Source organism: Amblyomma mixtum, chromosome 1 (genome assembly GCF_055824585.1).
Source record: "Amblyomma mixtum isolate Tamu chromosome 1, ASM5582458v1, whole genome shotgun sequence".
NCBI lineage: Eukaryota > Metazoa > Arthropoda > Arachnida > Ixodida > Ixodidae > Amblyomma > Amblyomma mixtum.
The window spans coordinates 203,437,256-203,454,094 of NC_143012.1; the positions used below are offsets into that span (position 1 = coordinate 203,437,256).

General features: G+C 48.8%; 1 protein-coding gene across 1 annotated transcript in view; it reads right to left on the reverse strand.

Moving 5' to 3' along the window:
• Positions 1 to 1,930: 1,930 nt before the first annotated feature.
• The window catches only part of LOC149370585 (creatine transporter-like), a 33,388-nt gene continuing 18,479 nt past the window's right edge, over positions 1,931 to 16,839 (reverse strand). The window contains exons 10-14 of the mRNA XM_089578047.1: positions 11,426 to 11,554; positions 10,666 to 10,765; positions 8,290 to 8,390; positions 4,234 to 4,386; positions 1,931 to 2,119 (exon numbers count right to left, since the gene is read on the reverse strand). Of these exons, the coding sequence (XP_089434173.1) occupies positions 1,931 to 2,119; positions 4,234 to 4,386; positions 8,290 to 8,390; positions 10,666 to 10,765; positions 11,426 to 11,554 (672 nt within the window). The remainder of the gene's footprint in view (positions 2,120 to 4,233; positions 4,387 to 8,289; positions 8,391 to 10,665; positions 10,766 to 11,425; positions 11,555 to 16,839) is intronic.

Below are 16,839 nucleotides of genomic sequence, written 5' to 3' on the forward strand. Positions count from 1 at the left end.
CACGCCATCCGTGGCGTTCGTGTCGCTGCGACGCCGGCGCCCTCCTTTAACTGCTAGTTAGGGTAACTAACTAGGCTAGCGAGGGTGCATCGCGGGGAAACCAACTATAGGGGACCAGGGGGGCAGTTCCCCACACAGGATAGACACAGCAAATAACGACCGTACTGCTGCGAACATCGCTATTCAATCTTAGCTGTTGCTAGAGGTACTTCAGAGGGACTTGGTACATTTTTTTTATTAGGTATGTCGGACTGACCCGGAGCATTATTTTCCCCGAGTGCGTTGGCTTGATCCGACCAGGTTTTTCGAGAGTTAAGCCATTTGATATCTCGCTCGGCTGTACGATATTGTTCGCGTCGCGCTTTTTGGATTGCCATCTACGATAATATAGTTATACTTTGTTTCAAGAATATTTCCTTACTGCGCGGAATGGGGCGGTTGGAGTTCGGAGCACGTGTATTTCAAGAGCACTAGCAATCAATTGCTCGTTCTGCTGCGCGCATGACAAACACCCTCTGGTTGCACCACTTCGCCAATGTGGTTCGGTTTAAGTGCGAGAACTTCGAAATTGCTCATCATACCCGGGATAACCGTAGGCTTTAGATAAATTCGTAATATTATCGGTTTATTGTCACGGCTTTCCGGCAGATTCCTGAAACTTTGAAGATGAACGTTCTATTTGATGGAAAACAAATGCTAGCAAGATATTTGTTACGTATTACTTTCTGGTGCTCTGCAAGGTAAGACAGTAAGAGCGTGTTGCTGCAGAAGTTCTGACGGACTGGATCCACATATCGCTAAGTGTTTGAACAAATAAGAAGAATGTCATCTTGAGCTGGCCGTTCAATATTGCACGGATAGAGGTGGTGCTGGCTCATAAAGCGGCGAAGCGCAGTGTTTAAACCAGTTCGAAGTAGAGACGCCAAGCCAAGTACCTAACGTGCTCGAAACAAGCAGGCCAAAGCCAAGTAGCTTAACATGCTTGAAAAGAGAGCCGACGTCAAGAACTAAATGTGCGCGAAAACCCAAAGCCAAGAAGCTATTTGTATATGAGGATGGCTACAATGTAAACGTATAAAGATGCTTGGGCCAGTGCTACCATCCTCGTTGAATGCATGCACCAAGCTGACCTTGCCTGCCGGCCACGCCACTAATTCCAACCAGATTCGCTGAATAATGTGCTAAGCCGGCAAGCTTAGTTCAAATTTTTTTTCACATTTCCGTCGGCGTGCTGAATAAGTGACGAGCAGTATTTTTTATTGTTCTCGTTACCATGCTTTTTTTTGCCAGAGTGCAGTAAGGACGTGACTAGGATTTAGTTTACAGTTGTACAGGCAAGAAGCCAGAAGTTTTTATGGGGATGGGCCGGGCCGGGCCCCAGACAATTTATTGTACCCCGCAATGAGGGGGGGGGGGGGGGGGGGGAGGTGTATGCTTAACGAGAGACTTTAGAAAGACGGCCGGGGAGGGGGGGGGGGGTTGAGCACGATTTCGAAAAGGGATAGGGCGGGTCCCCTCGGGCCCTCTCTTGTGTGCGTGCCTGCCGTTGTAGAATATTAATCAGTGTCACCACTGGGATAGGCGACACTTTCGCATCTGTCATAGGGATGTCAGCCACCGCGTGGCGCCGCCTAGTGCCCTCGGCGTCGAGCGGGGGTTGAGCGTACATGACCAGATCTGCCTTGTTTTATTTCCTTGGCCGTCTAAGATCGCAGCATGACACTCGCATTAAAACTCGAAGCAAAATACTGTATTTCAGCCTGTGCATTGATGACCGCCCCATATTTAACCTAGGTCTGAGACGAAGTGCATTATATTTATATAGAGTAATGATTTTTCAATGGACCGTGGTCACAGCTGCTAAGCAGCTTTGCTTGTGCATGACACACGGCCTCTTATCGAAGCGCGGCCGCCAGACGGTCAGCCGCCATTAGTGCGACGTCGCCGTGGTTGCGGGCCAGCTGCGGCAGACACCGCCGGAGTGGATGCTGTGCTGGCGGCTCGTCTTGATGCCCGAGGGCATCACGTTGTGGCCGGCGAGCGTCGCCTGGTACCGCGCCAATATTTCGGGGTCGGCGGGACCGTACCTCGGCTCGGGTTCCATAGCTGAGTAAATGTCCTGCGAATCAGAAGGCGCTTGCTGCGGCTATCGGTTCATCATCACCATCGGCCCTGTTACTCATCCGCGGGACAGATTCCTCACCCATCAATCACCAGTCACCCCACCGTCCACAGCCAGCCAATATGGGCAAAATCTTTAATTATCCTATCCCAGCCTGAACTCTCACCCGTCCCCTAATAGTTTCAGCATCGGCCTTATATGCGGGAGGTACCAGGTTTCATCGTCTGTTGCACTGTGAATCCGCCGGTTTCCCAGTGGGTCCGAGCTCTCTTCTGGTTCGGTGCTCGGCTTCCTTGGGGTCATATGTCGGGAAAAATTACAAAATACAAACGTTCAAAACCAGGAAACATCTTTTTTCTCTTCCGTAGCCAATTTCTAGACGTTGATAAATGTTTATGACACAATGTGTTTCTGATAATTAAGCTTCAGTGCCTTCGCGATAGCTCAGTGGTTATGGATATATATATATATATATATATATATATATATTACATCCCCTGTGCGTTATATTCCGTAGCCACACTTTCAATACAGTGCATCTCGTTTTATGCCCATAATGTCACCAATTTTTTTTTGTATATTGTTGCCATGATGTTATCATGCTTGTATGTGCTGCGCACCGCTGCCCCTGCTTCAGGTGCCGGGACCTCGTCAGGCCAATTGGCCTTTTGCCTCGGCTCCCTCTTTCTGTAGAAAGAAAGAAAATAAATTTCAATTTCAATTTCAGTGCTCGGATGCTGACCGCGGGGGCGGTCACATTTCTATTAAGGCGAAATGCTGGAGGCCCGTGTACTGTGCGACCCCAGGTAGTCGACATCATTGGAAGTCCTCCACTACGGAGTCCCTCATAGCCTTAGTCGCTTTGGTACGTTAAACTCTATTAAGACAGACCAATTATTTCTTCTTTATTACTTGCGAAACAACTGTGAAAGTTGTGAAATAGATGCCAAAACAGCTTTCGGAGCAGTCCGCTTTACACGATGTCAGTTCACGCGTTAGATAGCGCTTTACTGGTGTTCAAATGCTGAAGCATTCGCGGCGATATGAATAAAATGTGATGTTTAAGCTTCCGTAGGCCGACAGTGACTCGTCACAGCTTTGTCACTTCGGTGCCTTACGAATTCTCAATGGCAGTGAAACAGTTATTGAGAAAGAAGACTGTTGCTCCCGTGTCCCGATAAGAAGGCAAGATCTGCACTTACGGGCGCATTCACGCAAGATTCAAAACAGCGCTACGGAACGAGGGCATAAGGAACACGAAAAACACAGGACGGGCGCTGCGTGTTTTTCGTGTTCCTTCTGTGCTCGTTCCGTAGCGCTGTTGTGAATCTGTTTATTAAGCATGAACCAACTAGCCCACACCAGAGTCCTCTTATTCACTTTAGTAGAATGGAAAGTTGGGCGAGTTGGTATACGTTCATTTTGGGTGGAAAAAACAGCGCGAAAGGGACGGAAGACAAAGATGAAGGAAACCACACGGACGAGCGCTGTTTTTAAAACTGCAGTGCATTTTCTGACGGCAACTCGTCCGTGTGGTTTCCTTCATCTTTGTCTTCCGTCCCTTTCGCGCTGTTTTTTCCATCCTCTTATTCACGCAAGGCCAGTGAAAGGCCGATGCAGAACAGCTGTGAGACCTCGCGCACTAGCGAGCGGCTGTTTTATGCCAAAGCGCTTTGTGCTACAGTCATCTTGACGGCGGTTAGCTTGAGCGACAGGAGTGCCCCATGTCGCCTGGTTTCCGTACCGCCAGAAGTTCGCTTTTACTATTTTCGTTTCTTTAGGCCTTTTTTTAGGCCTATCTCTCTAGCTGACAGCAGTCTTCCTCTCCCTCTTTATTTATGCCCCTCTACAGATACATAAGATCTTTGGGAGTTTTTTTTTTCGGTTTCCACTCCAATACTGAATTTTCGTCAATGCGTCACTAACCTCGTGCTATTTAGGCCAATGTATACGCAGCGTACGTGCATGACATGTGGTAGATGCCTAAGCGGAGGCGTTAACTTAGTGCACCTAGGAATACGGTGAGTCCAAAATCAAATAACTGCTGAACGGACTAGAAGGGCTACTTCAATACAATGAACCTTCCGTCGCCCTCGTAATTGCGTACTCACATTGTGGTTGTCGCCGTATGTCCGCATGACCTGCGTGATGATCACCACCATGCAGCTGAGGATGATCGCCAGGCGGACGATGCCGGTCCACGCGGGGTACGAGTACTCGAGCAGCTGGTTCTTCTCGGTGGTCACTGAACCAAGGCAAACGATCTGCACGGGGTGGCGGCCAAGGCAAACAGGCACCGGCTTTAGCTATTCCCTGTCGTAGTCCATTGAAAAAATCGCGGCAGCGGAAATTCCACGCAATAACGCCCGAGTGCTGAGGATGTAAGTGCGAGAATTCTAAGCGGCCGAAGTGTATCCAGAGCTTGCTGCTACGCGAATTATTCGGACTATTATCACCCCCCTCCCCCCGCCCTTTCTCCTTCACCCTTTGTATCCGGTGCAGCAGCTCTACAGTCCAAAATGGGTGGCACAGTTAATCAAAACCAGTTATCATTCTAATATAATATTCATTGTTATATCATTATATTCATTGTTATATCATTCACTCATTATATTATATCCCTATTAGGGTAATATTCGGTAACTGTACTTTTCGTTTTGTCACAGCCATCTCAGTTACTGTAGTGAATAACAAGGAGTAAGATATAAAAGATATTTATACCATTACTGAACTCTAAAAACGTGCTTTGCTAACCAAAGGAATTATTCCCTCTGGATGTTCTAGATATAGCACGTTTGGAGCGCACCAAATAATGTCGTTGTACGTCACGCTTGAAACGCCATGAAAGGCATTTGCGCAAAAAAACGTTTCAAACCGTAGCCCGGATTTCTGGGGCGCACAGCCGACCGTTAATAGACTAGCTTCGAGGGTCCGATTTGAATCATTATTTGCAGATATATTACATTTTGCCAGCAGGCGCACTCTCGCAATAACAAAAAAGTATCAGACCAACCAGCCCGACAACTCTTGCTAAACACCTTACTCGATTACAAAATATCTCTTTCTGTCAACAGGCATCTCTCATAGCCTTAGTCGCTTTGGGACGTTAAACCCCATAAACCAAACCAAACCATCTTTCTGTCAACAATCTCATTAATACTGAGCACCCTCTGCCTCTTTATACGTTCTGTGTACTCGTTTGCAATACGAGGCAAGCCAGCAATGGCAATTTTAATCTTCCTGCAAAAATTTGGAACTCCCTACCGAATGAAATTTAAGACGATAGGAGTTTTAACCTTACCTGCAAGCGACACCCTTCAAATACAGGCATGGTTGCAACTTTGTTTTGGCACTCATTGTATTTGTAGCGGCTGAACTATGTGCTATTGTTTTATGTTTGTATTCGACCGTTGACTAGCCACATGGGCTATCGGTCTAAATATCTGTCCAATACTTTCCTTGTAGCAGAATAAAACCTTCTTGAATCTTGAATAATAATTTTTACTCGAGCTACTTCTTTGCAATTTCACTAATCATCGTATTCCCCCCCCCCCCCCACCCTAAATTTATCAAAGGTGTCATGATTAAGACTACACCGGCGCAAGGCCTGATAGCACGTCTTTAGCTGACTATCACTAAATGTGGCGGAAACGAGTGCGTGGGAACTTTTGAAGCAGCCTACCAGATTAAAGGTCGAGAGCTATGCAAGTTATGATCTGTAGTCTCTCTTGTCGAAGAAGTAACAATACGGGAGTAAGTTGGAACGGGTTCATAATTTGCTCAAAAGCGTGCTGGCTTGCTGGTACGGGTTCGTTCTACGATTCTTGAAGAGCAACAAACATATAGACAGTGCAAACGACGACACAGAAGCGCGTCTGAGTCGCCGCGTTTCACCACCTGTTCCAACAGGTGGTGAAACGCGGCGACTCAGAGTATTATTAAACCTTAGTATTATGATATCAATTATTAATTGAAATTATTAATATTATATTAATAATATTAATAATAATTAATATTATATTGGTTATTATTATTATCAAGTATTAAACATTTCAGGTGTCGGAGAACATGATGAATTTTTTTTTCAAAGGGAATCAAAATTTTCAGCAGAAAGCCCTTTTTATGCTCTAGTTTTGGTTGCGTAAAGTTGGCTACACACATTGCGTGCTGTTGACGGGCCCGCAGAAAGAATTTTTATTTCAGGAGGTATCGCTGTAACCTTGCCGAACCGTTTTATTTTAAGTTTCGTTAAAGTTGCGCACATATCGGTGCTCTCCATGTGAAACTCAAGCGAGCAAGTTGGAATCACGGTTGAGGAACCTACCGCCGTTGCAGGCGACTAATATGGGAAGCCCCCATTCTAGCGGTCAAAAGGTCAGGTGCCATTATGTTGCACAACTTGTCTTTTGTCAGTATGCTTGTCTCGATTGCAGTGTCAGAATGAACGCCTAAGCGACCAAAGCCAACATAGACAGAAAATGTATTTTTGCTTCGGTCATCATTTATGGCTTGTTTCAGGATTTCCCGCTGCAATTCACAGCCGATAATAGCTCGCACTTGATGTTGAAAGATTCCTTTTGTCGCCCTAGAGGCTGAAGGTATACGCGAAAATAGTTACGCTCATTTTTTAATACGTTGATGATTACTTCACGGCGTAAACGTTAATACTGATGTATATGGAAGATGCCTTGCCGAATGAACGAGGTACGGCAGAACCTAATGCTGATAATTATGTTGTTGCTGAATATCTATACCTGGAAAGAACCATAGCTGCCATGAAACACTCAAGCTATGGTCATTAAAAGTTGGCGCTAGGCATGAAAGTCCGAAAGCATTTCTTTCTTGTTAATTTACCTGCCTCAGCATTCAGAATAGCTAACATATTATCCTTAAGGTGGGCGCTCTTTTCTTTCATAATTCGCCTGCATCTATTTGGTAACTTGGAAAGCTTTCTGATGGAATGTCACGGGGCCGAAACCATCATCATCAGCCTGACTATGCCCAGTGCACAGTGCAGGACAAAGCCCTCTCCATATTCCTCCAATTAACCCTGTCTTGTGCCAGCTGCAGCCACCCTATCCCCGGAAATATGCTTCCCTTCCCTTGGAATCCAATTGTTCCTCTTCAAAACCTTCGGTTATCTTGCCTTCGCATTGGATGCGAGGCCCAAGCCAATTTCTTCCTCCGAATCATGGTCACCACAGTGGTTAGCGTGGGGGGCTGGTAATGAGAGAAAGCATACACGGCCCTCAAAATGATGCCGCAGAGCCACTTTCTTACCCGTCAGAGTCAGTGACCGTTGTCTATTTTTATAAAATTTACCGAACGCGTCCAGTCAGTTCGGCAGCTTAGCCCATTCTCTACAATGCGCCATTCGCTGACGACTAGCTTGATCTTATTGCGGAATGCACAACAACATTCTATTTCGGTTGCCTGAATGTGGGCAACAAATGGACTGTGTTGGTTCCATCCAACCTACGCATGTGTTCCGTACGCTTCGCTTCTGCGGGGAAACTGCACCGACAGTAATGAACCATGAACGCTTCGACTGTCTAGAAATTCTGGGGCTCATTTCCACTTTCGGTTTCCCGCCACAACGGTGGCAGTGTGCTCACACAAAACGTGGCATCTCTTCACCGTTAAACGACGCGTATCTTGTAGGTTGTAGGTTGTTTTTTCTCTGTTGGCTGGTTCGGCTGCCGCGCTAACTGGTATGCGATAATGTTGCCATTAAAATGCCGGACATTGGACTCGCAACAATCGGGCGGGCAAAGCACTGGCTAATTACCTCTTCAGCCCGGCGCTGCTTTTATGGGATATCACGGTGACACAGTTTTTCGCGCGCATACATAGCCACAGCCTTCATGACTTGCAGTTATGTGCACTGCAGGAAATGTTCTATTGCGTCTGCTAGATGTTGTGTTGCGTGTGCTAAAAAACAAGCGAAACTTTCAGTTTCGCTTGTTTTTCAAAGTGCCTCGCACTATTTCGGTACCGCTGTGGTGCCTGGGAGAGGTATTGGCCCTTTTCTGCAGGCAGAATATACACCACAGTCGGGTCAAGTGAGAGCTATCGTATTGAAAAAGACAGGCCACAAGTGATCTGTAGCCGCAACCAAGAAGAAACAACTGAGAATGCGCGAGTCACTTATCCGTCTTTATGCGTACCACGAGTGCCAAGGGGCAGATGTAGCGCCAGCAGACGACGAGGTAGGTCGACGGCATGTCCCCCGTCATGAACTGCATGTCCTCAATGAGTCGCATGGCACCTGGAACAGGAAGAAGGACCGCTGCCTCCTCATCCCCTCCAGCTTTCATACCCTCCAGCAGGAAAAATTGGCAGTGGCTTAGCTCGGCTATGCCAAGATATACGTAGCGAAAGTTAAGACATAGCTTTGTCAATCCTCCGACATGTTATCAGGCATGCGACATAGCTGGCGAAGCGAGCGGAGGCGAGCGCAACGACAAGGCAAGTGGTGTGACGTCAAACCAAACGGCGGCGGTGTCTCCTTCCCGGCGAGGCGCACGCTGTGACGTCATGCCAGATAGCGCGGCGAGCGCGCGGCGTCCGCCAGCTGCGGCGGTTGCTAGGCAACGGCTCAAGGTCGGTCTCAGTGCCTCCTCGGAGCACCGCCACAGGGAAACCGCAAGTTCGTGGCCAATGTAGCTTTCGCTACAAAATAGGGCCTTAACTGCACTGCATCGCCAGTGTGCGAGCACCTGCCAGGGCTATAGCGAGTAGTGGCCTCTGTACCTATACTTTGTCTCCTTGGCCCTTTAGACAGAATAATGACTGATTATGATGGTCTGAGTGCTTACGGCGCAAGAGCAACTAAGTCATATAGCGCAATGACTGATTCTTTGAACACAACAGTAATTAAGATGCTGCTACTGCAGGTGTGATGAAAGCTAATGTGTGTTCAGGAAACAAAAAGTGACTTTACTGCCAACTCCAAAAAAAAAAAAAGGAAAGCAGAGCTAGTCTTATGTGCTTAACGCATGACTGAACGAATACTCTTATAGCTTTGATTGAACAATGCAGCCCTGCATCCTGCCTTCGAATTGCCCTCAGGTAGCGCATTCTTTCGTAATATCATCCCCCTTCCACGGTCGCCAACTTCTGCGTCCTTCCTGTGGCAGCTACTTTCCGTCTGCACATTCTTCCACTGCTGTATGTATGGATAGTTGATTCTTTGAACGAATCATTGGTATGTTCAGTGTTCATCAAGGTATCCACTGATGTTACCTTATTCTCACTCCCTTTTTGAATTTTAACTTATGTATTAAAGGTGCACTGAAGAGGAATCTGAACTCGTCTTTTTGCCGCGGGAACTCGATCTACACGTTCTGGGCATTCTTAGAAACTTCGATTTATTGCCCTGTGTGGCTGATTTTCCTAATTAAATCGAATTAACGTCCGGCTCCCGCCTTTTTTTTTCTTCCTCGTACGGTGGGCGGAGTCGACCAACGCGTGGAGTGCCTTGCAGCCAGCTCCGTGGAGGCTTTGCTTTCGCTTTATTTTGTTTTTTAGGTTTACGTGAATAAATCGTTTCATTCGCAGATAATATAGCTGCGAAATAAGCCCGCAGAAATAAAAATACGCGCGGTCTATTTGCTTCTACGGACTACTACGTATTACTCCTCCGATGGCAGAGGGGCAAGCCGCCACGGGACTGGCTGAAAGGCACTCCACGCGTTGGCCGACTCCGCCCACTGTACGAGGGAGAATTAAAAAAAAAAAAGGCGGGAGCCGGACGTTAATTCGATTTAATTAGGAAAATCAGCCACACAGGGCAATTAATCGAAGCTCCTAAGAATACTCGGAACGTACAGATTGAGTTCCGGCGGCAAAAAGACGAGTTCAGATTCATCTTCAGTGCACCTTTAAGGTGTTTATTCTTTTTTATTCGAGATGTTTTTCATTAGGCATAATGTAAAAGGGAAAGAAAGTTATAAGAAGGAGTGTAAACAAGCCTCGCTTAAAAGCGGCAAAAGTTCACAATAAAGCGATTATCATGAGTCCACTTGCAACAATCGCCAGCAACGCCCCATCCCAGGCCTACCTTCTTTACGAAGGTAGTTTTAAACTCCTTAGTTTTTCGCCATACTTTCTAACTAAACCCCGCCTACACTATTGGCCACAGCCGAAGCACACTAACTATTAAATAAAGTTTTCTTGGCAATTCTTCCGGCGGTACCTCGCCTGCAGTAATGGCTACTGACGAATAAATAAAGTTACCTTAGCAATTCGACCCGTGGTACTCCACTGTAACTTTTGTTCTATGATACAATAGAAACATCCAAACATCCATACAATTTAGCCATACATGCGGTACTGCAGTGGCGGCACCTTCATTTAGTTTTGTACCATTTCCATCTCATTAAATCTCCGTTTTCAGTGAAGGCATCCTCTTGCCATTATTAAGCGCCATCGTATCAGGCCAATTTTATCCGCACTTAGTATCCGTTTAAATGATACCAGCGGTACAAGTTTCATTCTCTTCTAAAAAAAGAAACAATATTGAAGAGAGTCCTCTGCCTCACCGTATCCGTATACGATGAGGATCATCTCTGCCAATGCGACCCACGGGACCAGGTCCAGGTATGTGACGGAGTCGACCAAGTTGATCATGTACATGCCTCCCTACATATCAGAAGAATGGACCATTGCCTTCAATATTTACATAGGAGTATCTTACAATTTCCTAATTTTAGAATTTCTTGTGCGACAATGCTGGACACGACCGCCTGAACTGTGGTTCAGGCGCTCATTACTAGGAGTATTTATTACCAGAAGGCGCAACCATACCCACTTTTTCCCATGGTCCGCTGTTTACCACCGTTAATGCACCACACCGTCATAACAACCGCGATAACAACCCTCTGACCGTGTACTCCACTTTGGCGTATTGCATGCCACCGACTGGGTGGCATGCAAGACGAGCGACGCTTCCCATTCCCGTGTATAAATGTCACTCGACGCGTTGCGTGAAGCCTATTTTGTTCGTACATCCCGTAATCATGCTAACGCCATCAGTAAGAGCCGTGAACGGCCCAGAGAGGACTTGACGAATCGCAGTTATCGCAATTCTTGATGGCCATAATACTTATCTGGCTAGTCTGGGCCCTATTTTGAAGAAATAACGTGCGCAGTTGCAATCTAGGGCTCCAGTATCTTCGTCTACCTCGATTTAGCGACTTTTTATACTGTTCGTGACAGACGAACTAAAGGCGTAGGCAGATACGGGACGCAGATCGCGAATGCTATATGTGGGAGCCACTCCCCACTGCCCTCTGCACTAACCCCTGTGGCGGCAGGCACTGACAGAGTGAAGAGGGTGGCACACACGGCGGCCGTGCAGAGCAGGCGGCGCCCCTGTAGCGACGGGTAGGCGTCCACCAGGGTCGATATTCCCACCTCCACAAAGGTCGCCTGCAGCGGAATAGAAAGCACGCAGTAACGGTAAGCCCAACACGGTGTCATGATCGTCATCATTACAAACTGGGTTATAAGTTAATCGGGACTGTGGTGTCATGCGAAGCGCGTGTGACGTCACAGTGATAGCGCTTCGCTCAGCGCTATATAAGCGCTGCGTTCCGCGGGTTCTCGACTCGGCACGGGCGTGCAAATAAAGCGTCTACGTTGCTCCTCACCCTGACACTGCCTCATCGCTATCGGGTACAACAGGGACAGCTACTGCGTGGCTCTTTTATGCGAAGCATATTACTAGAGGTACACTACAGCCCTTCGCCGTGCTTACGCGCCGTGCACACCACGTGGTACAGTGACGTCACACCACGTGACATACCATGTGACACATGACGTCACGATAGAGGAAGACGGAGGTACACTACAGCCCTTCGCCGTGGTTATGCGCCGTGCACACCACGTGGTACAGTGACGTCACACCACGTGACATTCCACGTGACACATGACGTCACGACAGAGGAAGACGGAGGTACACTACAGCCCTTCGCCGTGGTTACACGCCGTGCACACCACGTGGTACAGTGACGTCACACCACGTGACATACCACGTGACACATGACATCACGACAGAGGAAGACGGAGGTACACTACAGCCCTTCGCCGTGGTTACACGCCGTGCACACCACGTGCTACAGTGACGTCACACCACGTGACATACCACGTGACACATGACGTCACGACAGAGAAAGACGGAGGTACACTACAGCCCTTCGCCGTGGTTACACGCCGTGCACACCACGTGGTACAGTGACGTCACACCACGTGACATACCACGTGACACATGACGTCACGACAGAGGAAGATGAGGGTCCACCTCGCGCCGTCGCTGTGGTTGTACGCCGTGCAGACCACGTGGTGCAGTGACGACACACCACGTAACATACCACGTGACACATGACGTCACGACAGATCACCGTCACGCGCTGGGAGAGGGAGAACGATGCCATCGCACAGACGCCGGAATGTCCTCGAGCGGCATTCCCGCGCATTTCGAACGCGCGTTCACACTCGGTGTAGGTGAGTAGTAGTAGTGAAAACATATATTTTTTTTTCAAAAGGAAGAGTTAGGGAGTAGGGGGATGGGGATAGATAGATGTGGAGCTTCAGTGGTCGGTCTTCCCTAGTCCAGGATCCCGTTGGCCTCCGCCGCTGCCTTGGCCCTCGTCACCAGCATAAGCTGTGTGCTCGGGTCGGAGTCAGCCAGGAGGGCCTCCCACTGCTCTAGACTAGGGCTATTTACCTTTGGTAGTAAAGGGCTTTTTTCGCAGCCCCAGGTGGCGTGGTACGTTGTGGCGTAGCCCCCACACCACACGCACTCTTTCGCGTATCTGTTCGGCCACATTTTGTGATACATGGCTCTGCTTGGGTAGGTGTCTGTTTGTAGTCGTCTGAGCGTGGTGGCCTGCTTTCTGTCGAGGATATCCGCCGGAGCCGAGTACTGCTTGCGCACTCCCAACAACGCCTTCATTGCCTCCCCGTAAGATTCTGGCGTGCTGAAGGGTTCGACCGGCAAACCCGCCCTCCGGTTCGTGAACCCTCGGACAACGGTGTCTGCCATGAGATTTCCCTCAACCCCAGTGTCAGGGACCCAAATGATGGTGTGTTGAATGCTTGTGTTGTTTGATCCATGTCTGTGTTGTTTTTGTTCGAAGAGGATACTCGCGGCTTTTCGGCCGATCCTTCCATCTCTGTATGCCCTTGCTGCAGCCTGAGAATCCGTCGCTATCCAGTAACTCAGTCCCTGCCGATTGGCTTCAGTCAGGGCTAGAGCTATGGCAATCTCTTCCGCTGCTTGTGTTGTCCTTGTGCGCACTGATTCACCAGTAACTATATTCCCATTGGCGTTCACTACTGCTACCGCCCTAGCGTTTTCCTTCGTTCTGTACTTGGACGCGTCAACATACAGAACCATCTGTTTCTTCTTTAGGAACCTGTCCAACTCCAATGATCTCGCCGCCCGTCTACCTTCGTGGTTCTTGGGGTCCATGTTTCTGGGCACTGGTTTAACCAAGAAAGTGCTCCTAATTTGGCTGTCAATGTCTGTCTTGTCTTCGCCCTCGTCTTCTGCCGGGTATCCTAGCTTGACCAGTAGTGCGCGGCCAGCGGCTGTTCTTTTAAGTCTTTCCATTTGAAATCTGAGCATGGTTTCGCTGTTCTCCTCATAATTGCCGTACACCCCCATGTTCATCAGCTTCTCTGTCGAGGCGCAGGTCATGACGCCTAAAGCTTGCTTATACGCCCTTCTGATGCATGTTTCCATTTTGTTCTTTTCCCCTTTGTTAGGTTGTAGGTACGGAAGCGCGTACGTCATCCTCGGTATGATGAGCGCAGAAGTGATCCGTAACGCATCTCGCTCCTTCACCCCTTTTCTCTTGTTCGTAATCCGGCTTAACATCCTGCGTATCTGTTTCGTGGAGTGTTCCAAGAGCTGGATGGTATGGTCCCGTTTGCCTTTCTCCTGCAGCCACATTCCCAAGATGCGAAGCTTATTTGTCCTCCTTACGGGTTGTCCATCTATCTCTAATTCTATCGTTCCCCTGTCCTCTTTATTTTTGTGAAGTCTAATGTAGGTGAAACGCTCGCTCCACCGGGCAGGCGGACGCGGCTTCCGTGGCAATCCAGGCGCCCACCCAACGCGCATCTCGGGGTTAGTCGGCGTTCCGCTGTAGCCATGCCGTTGTCTTCCCCCACGACGAAGGCTTCTAGTGGTTGTATTAAAATGACCAAGTATTCAACCAAGGAAAGGCATGTATTACCAAGCCTAGCCATCAATATGCTTCGCATCTGACCAGAGTTAGCGAAGTTAAGCCTCAGCCATTTATGACTACCGCAATGTTTTAGGAGCAAAACAACAATTTATTGCTGCGAAAATCTGTTCTAAATGAAGTTTTCTTTCCGGCACCGGATTTATACTTGTGACCTTAAGACCGAAAGAGACTCCATAATCACTGCACGCAAATGAATCTCCAAGTTGCCTACGCATGGGAATCTTCTGGCGCAAAAATAAATTGCCTTGACGTCACTTCTGTTGGGCTTGGGAAGGCGCCTGCGAGGTCTGTACTTCACTATTTGACCTCTTCTAGTTGATAAAAGCACTGCTTTGAGAAAAAGGAGAGTATTTCTCGTTAAAGCGTGGCAGCGTATTGATACAGACGTCAGCCGGCCGCCGCAGCCTTCACACTGAAATTAATTTTCACGCGGCATCACTTCTTGTTTTGTTCTAGAATATTGTCGGCCTTTATTATCTGATATTCGCGATTGGTCGGTCGGTCGGTCGGTCGGTCGGTCGGTCGGTCGGTCGGTCGGTCGGTCGGTCGGTCGGTCGGTCGGTCGGTCGGTCGGTCGGTCGGTCGGTCGGTCGGTCGGTCGGTCGGTCGGTCGGTCGGTCGGTCGGTCGGTCGGTCGGTCGGTCGGTCGGTCGGTCGGTCGGTCGGTCGGTCGGTCGGTCGGTCGGTCGGTCGGTCGGTCGGTCGGTCGGTCGGTCGGTCGGTCGGTCGGTCGGTCGGTCGGTCGGTCGGTCGGTCGGTCGGTCGGTCGGTCGGTCGGTCGGTCGGTCGGTCGGTCGGTCGGTCGGTCGGTCGGTCGGTCGGTCGGTCGGTCGGTCGGTCGGTCGGTCGGTCGGTCGGTCGGTCGGTCGGTCGGTCGGTCGGTCGGTCGGTCGGTCGGTCGGTCGGTCGGTCGGTCGGTCGGTCGGTCGGTCGGTCGGTCGGTCGGTCGGTCGGTCGGTCGGTCGGTCGGTCGGTCGGTTGGTTGGTTGGTTGGTTTATGGGGTTAAACGTCCCAAAGCGACTGAGGCTATGAGAGACGCCGTAGTGGAGTGGACGCCGTAGTGGAGTGCTCCGGAAATTTCGACCACCTGGGGTTCTTTAACGTGCACTCTCTTAACACTGCAAGAATGGCGTTAAGGAATAACATTATACTATGAGTTCTTTGTTACATCCTTTATGCTGTGCACATAATAAATCGCTGAGCAATTGAAGCCAAGGAATGTGTATTTTCGATTTTTTTTCGTAACAAGTGCATTTCGTAACAAGTGCCAGGCATGGGGACACAAAATAAGCTTTTGTTCCTCAGAAATTCTGGGTTTTAGCTCTGGCGCAAGCGAAACGAGTTTCCTAAATATTGAAACTCCGACCTACTCTCGCCTAGTTCTTTCCTGTTCGTGCTTCATTCGAGAAATCGAGGGTAGCGGAGCGTTTCCAGCACGTAAAGATGGACGATATAGCACTTCGATTGCATAAAACTACGGAGAGTGCACGCGTGAAATGAACGGCGGACTTGTGCTGGTCAGCGCCACTCCATTGCACCGAGCTGCCGAATCGGGTTACGGAAGAGTGCCTGCGTGAATCCCACAAGACAAAAACCTTTCAGAACCGACGTATGACGTGACAGTGATCACATCTTCTTATAAGCGCGGTTAACATTCCGTGTTCTTTTCGCGACGCAAGGGTGTAATTCGAACCGACGAGTTGCTTATTAACACCATCATCATCATCAGCCTGACTACTCCCACTGCAGAGCCAAGGCCTCTCCCACGTCTTTCCAATTAACCCTGTTTTCTGTGAACTTCGGCCACCGTATCCCCGCAAACGTCTTAATCTCATCCGCCCACCTTTCTGCCGCCCCCTGCTACGCTTCCCTGCTCTTGGAATCCACTCCGTTACCCTTAAGGACCATCGGTTATCCTGTCTTCACATCACATGCCCTACCAACGCCCATTTCTTCCACTTCATGTCGATTAGCAGAAAGCCCAGCGTTGGCGTCGGTGTGACTGGAAAATACTGACTGCTTGGGGGAATAGTGATGTAGAAAAGCAGCTTCACTGAGAAGGAAAAAGGTGCTCCAGCGGAACCGAACAGCTGTCCTTTGGGTCCGGAGCCGGGCACAAAACCTCTAACCACAGGGGAACTTGAAACCAGTGATATATATGGACACCTTGTGTGGGCACCTCACGCCACAGAGTAGGTGAATTACATTCCAGAAACACTTAGATAATTCTGCCTCTAAATATCGTCAATTCCAGGCCTCACAATTTAATAGTGGTGCTGATGTGCAATAAAACAATATATGCTGACAACAAGCGTGTCGATGTCGGCGAAAGTGTCAAGAAAGGGATACCATGGAAACTGTAAGGACCCTTTACGCTATCCCGTCATACCTTAAGGGTGAATTCGCGTGTTCCTCAATGTTTTCATAGCGGTTTTCACCAAATACCGATCAAGTACATG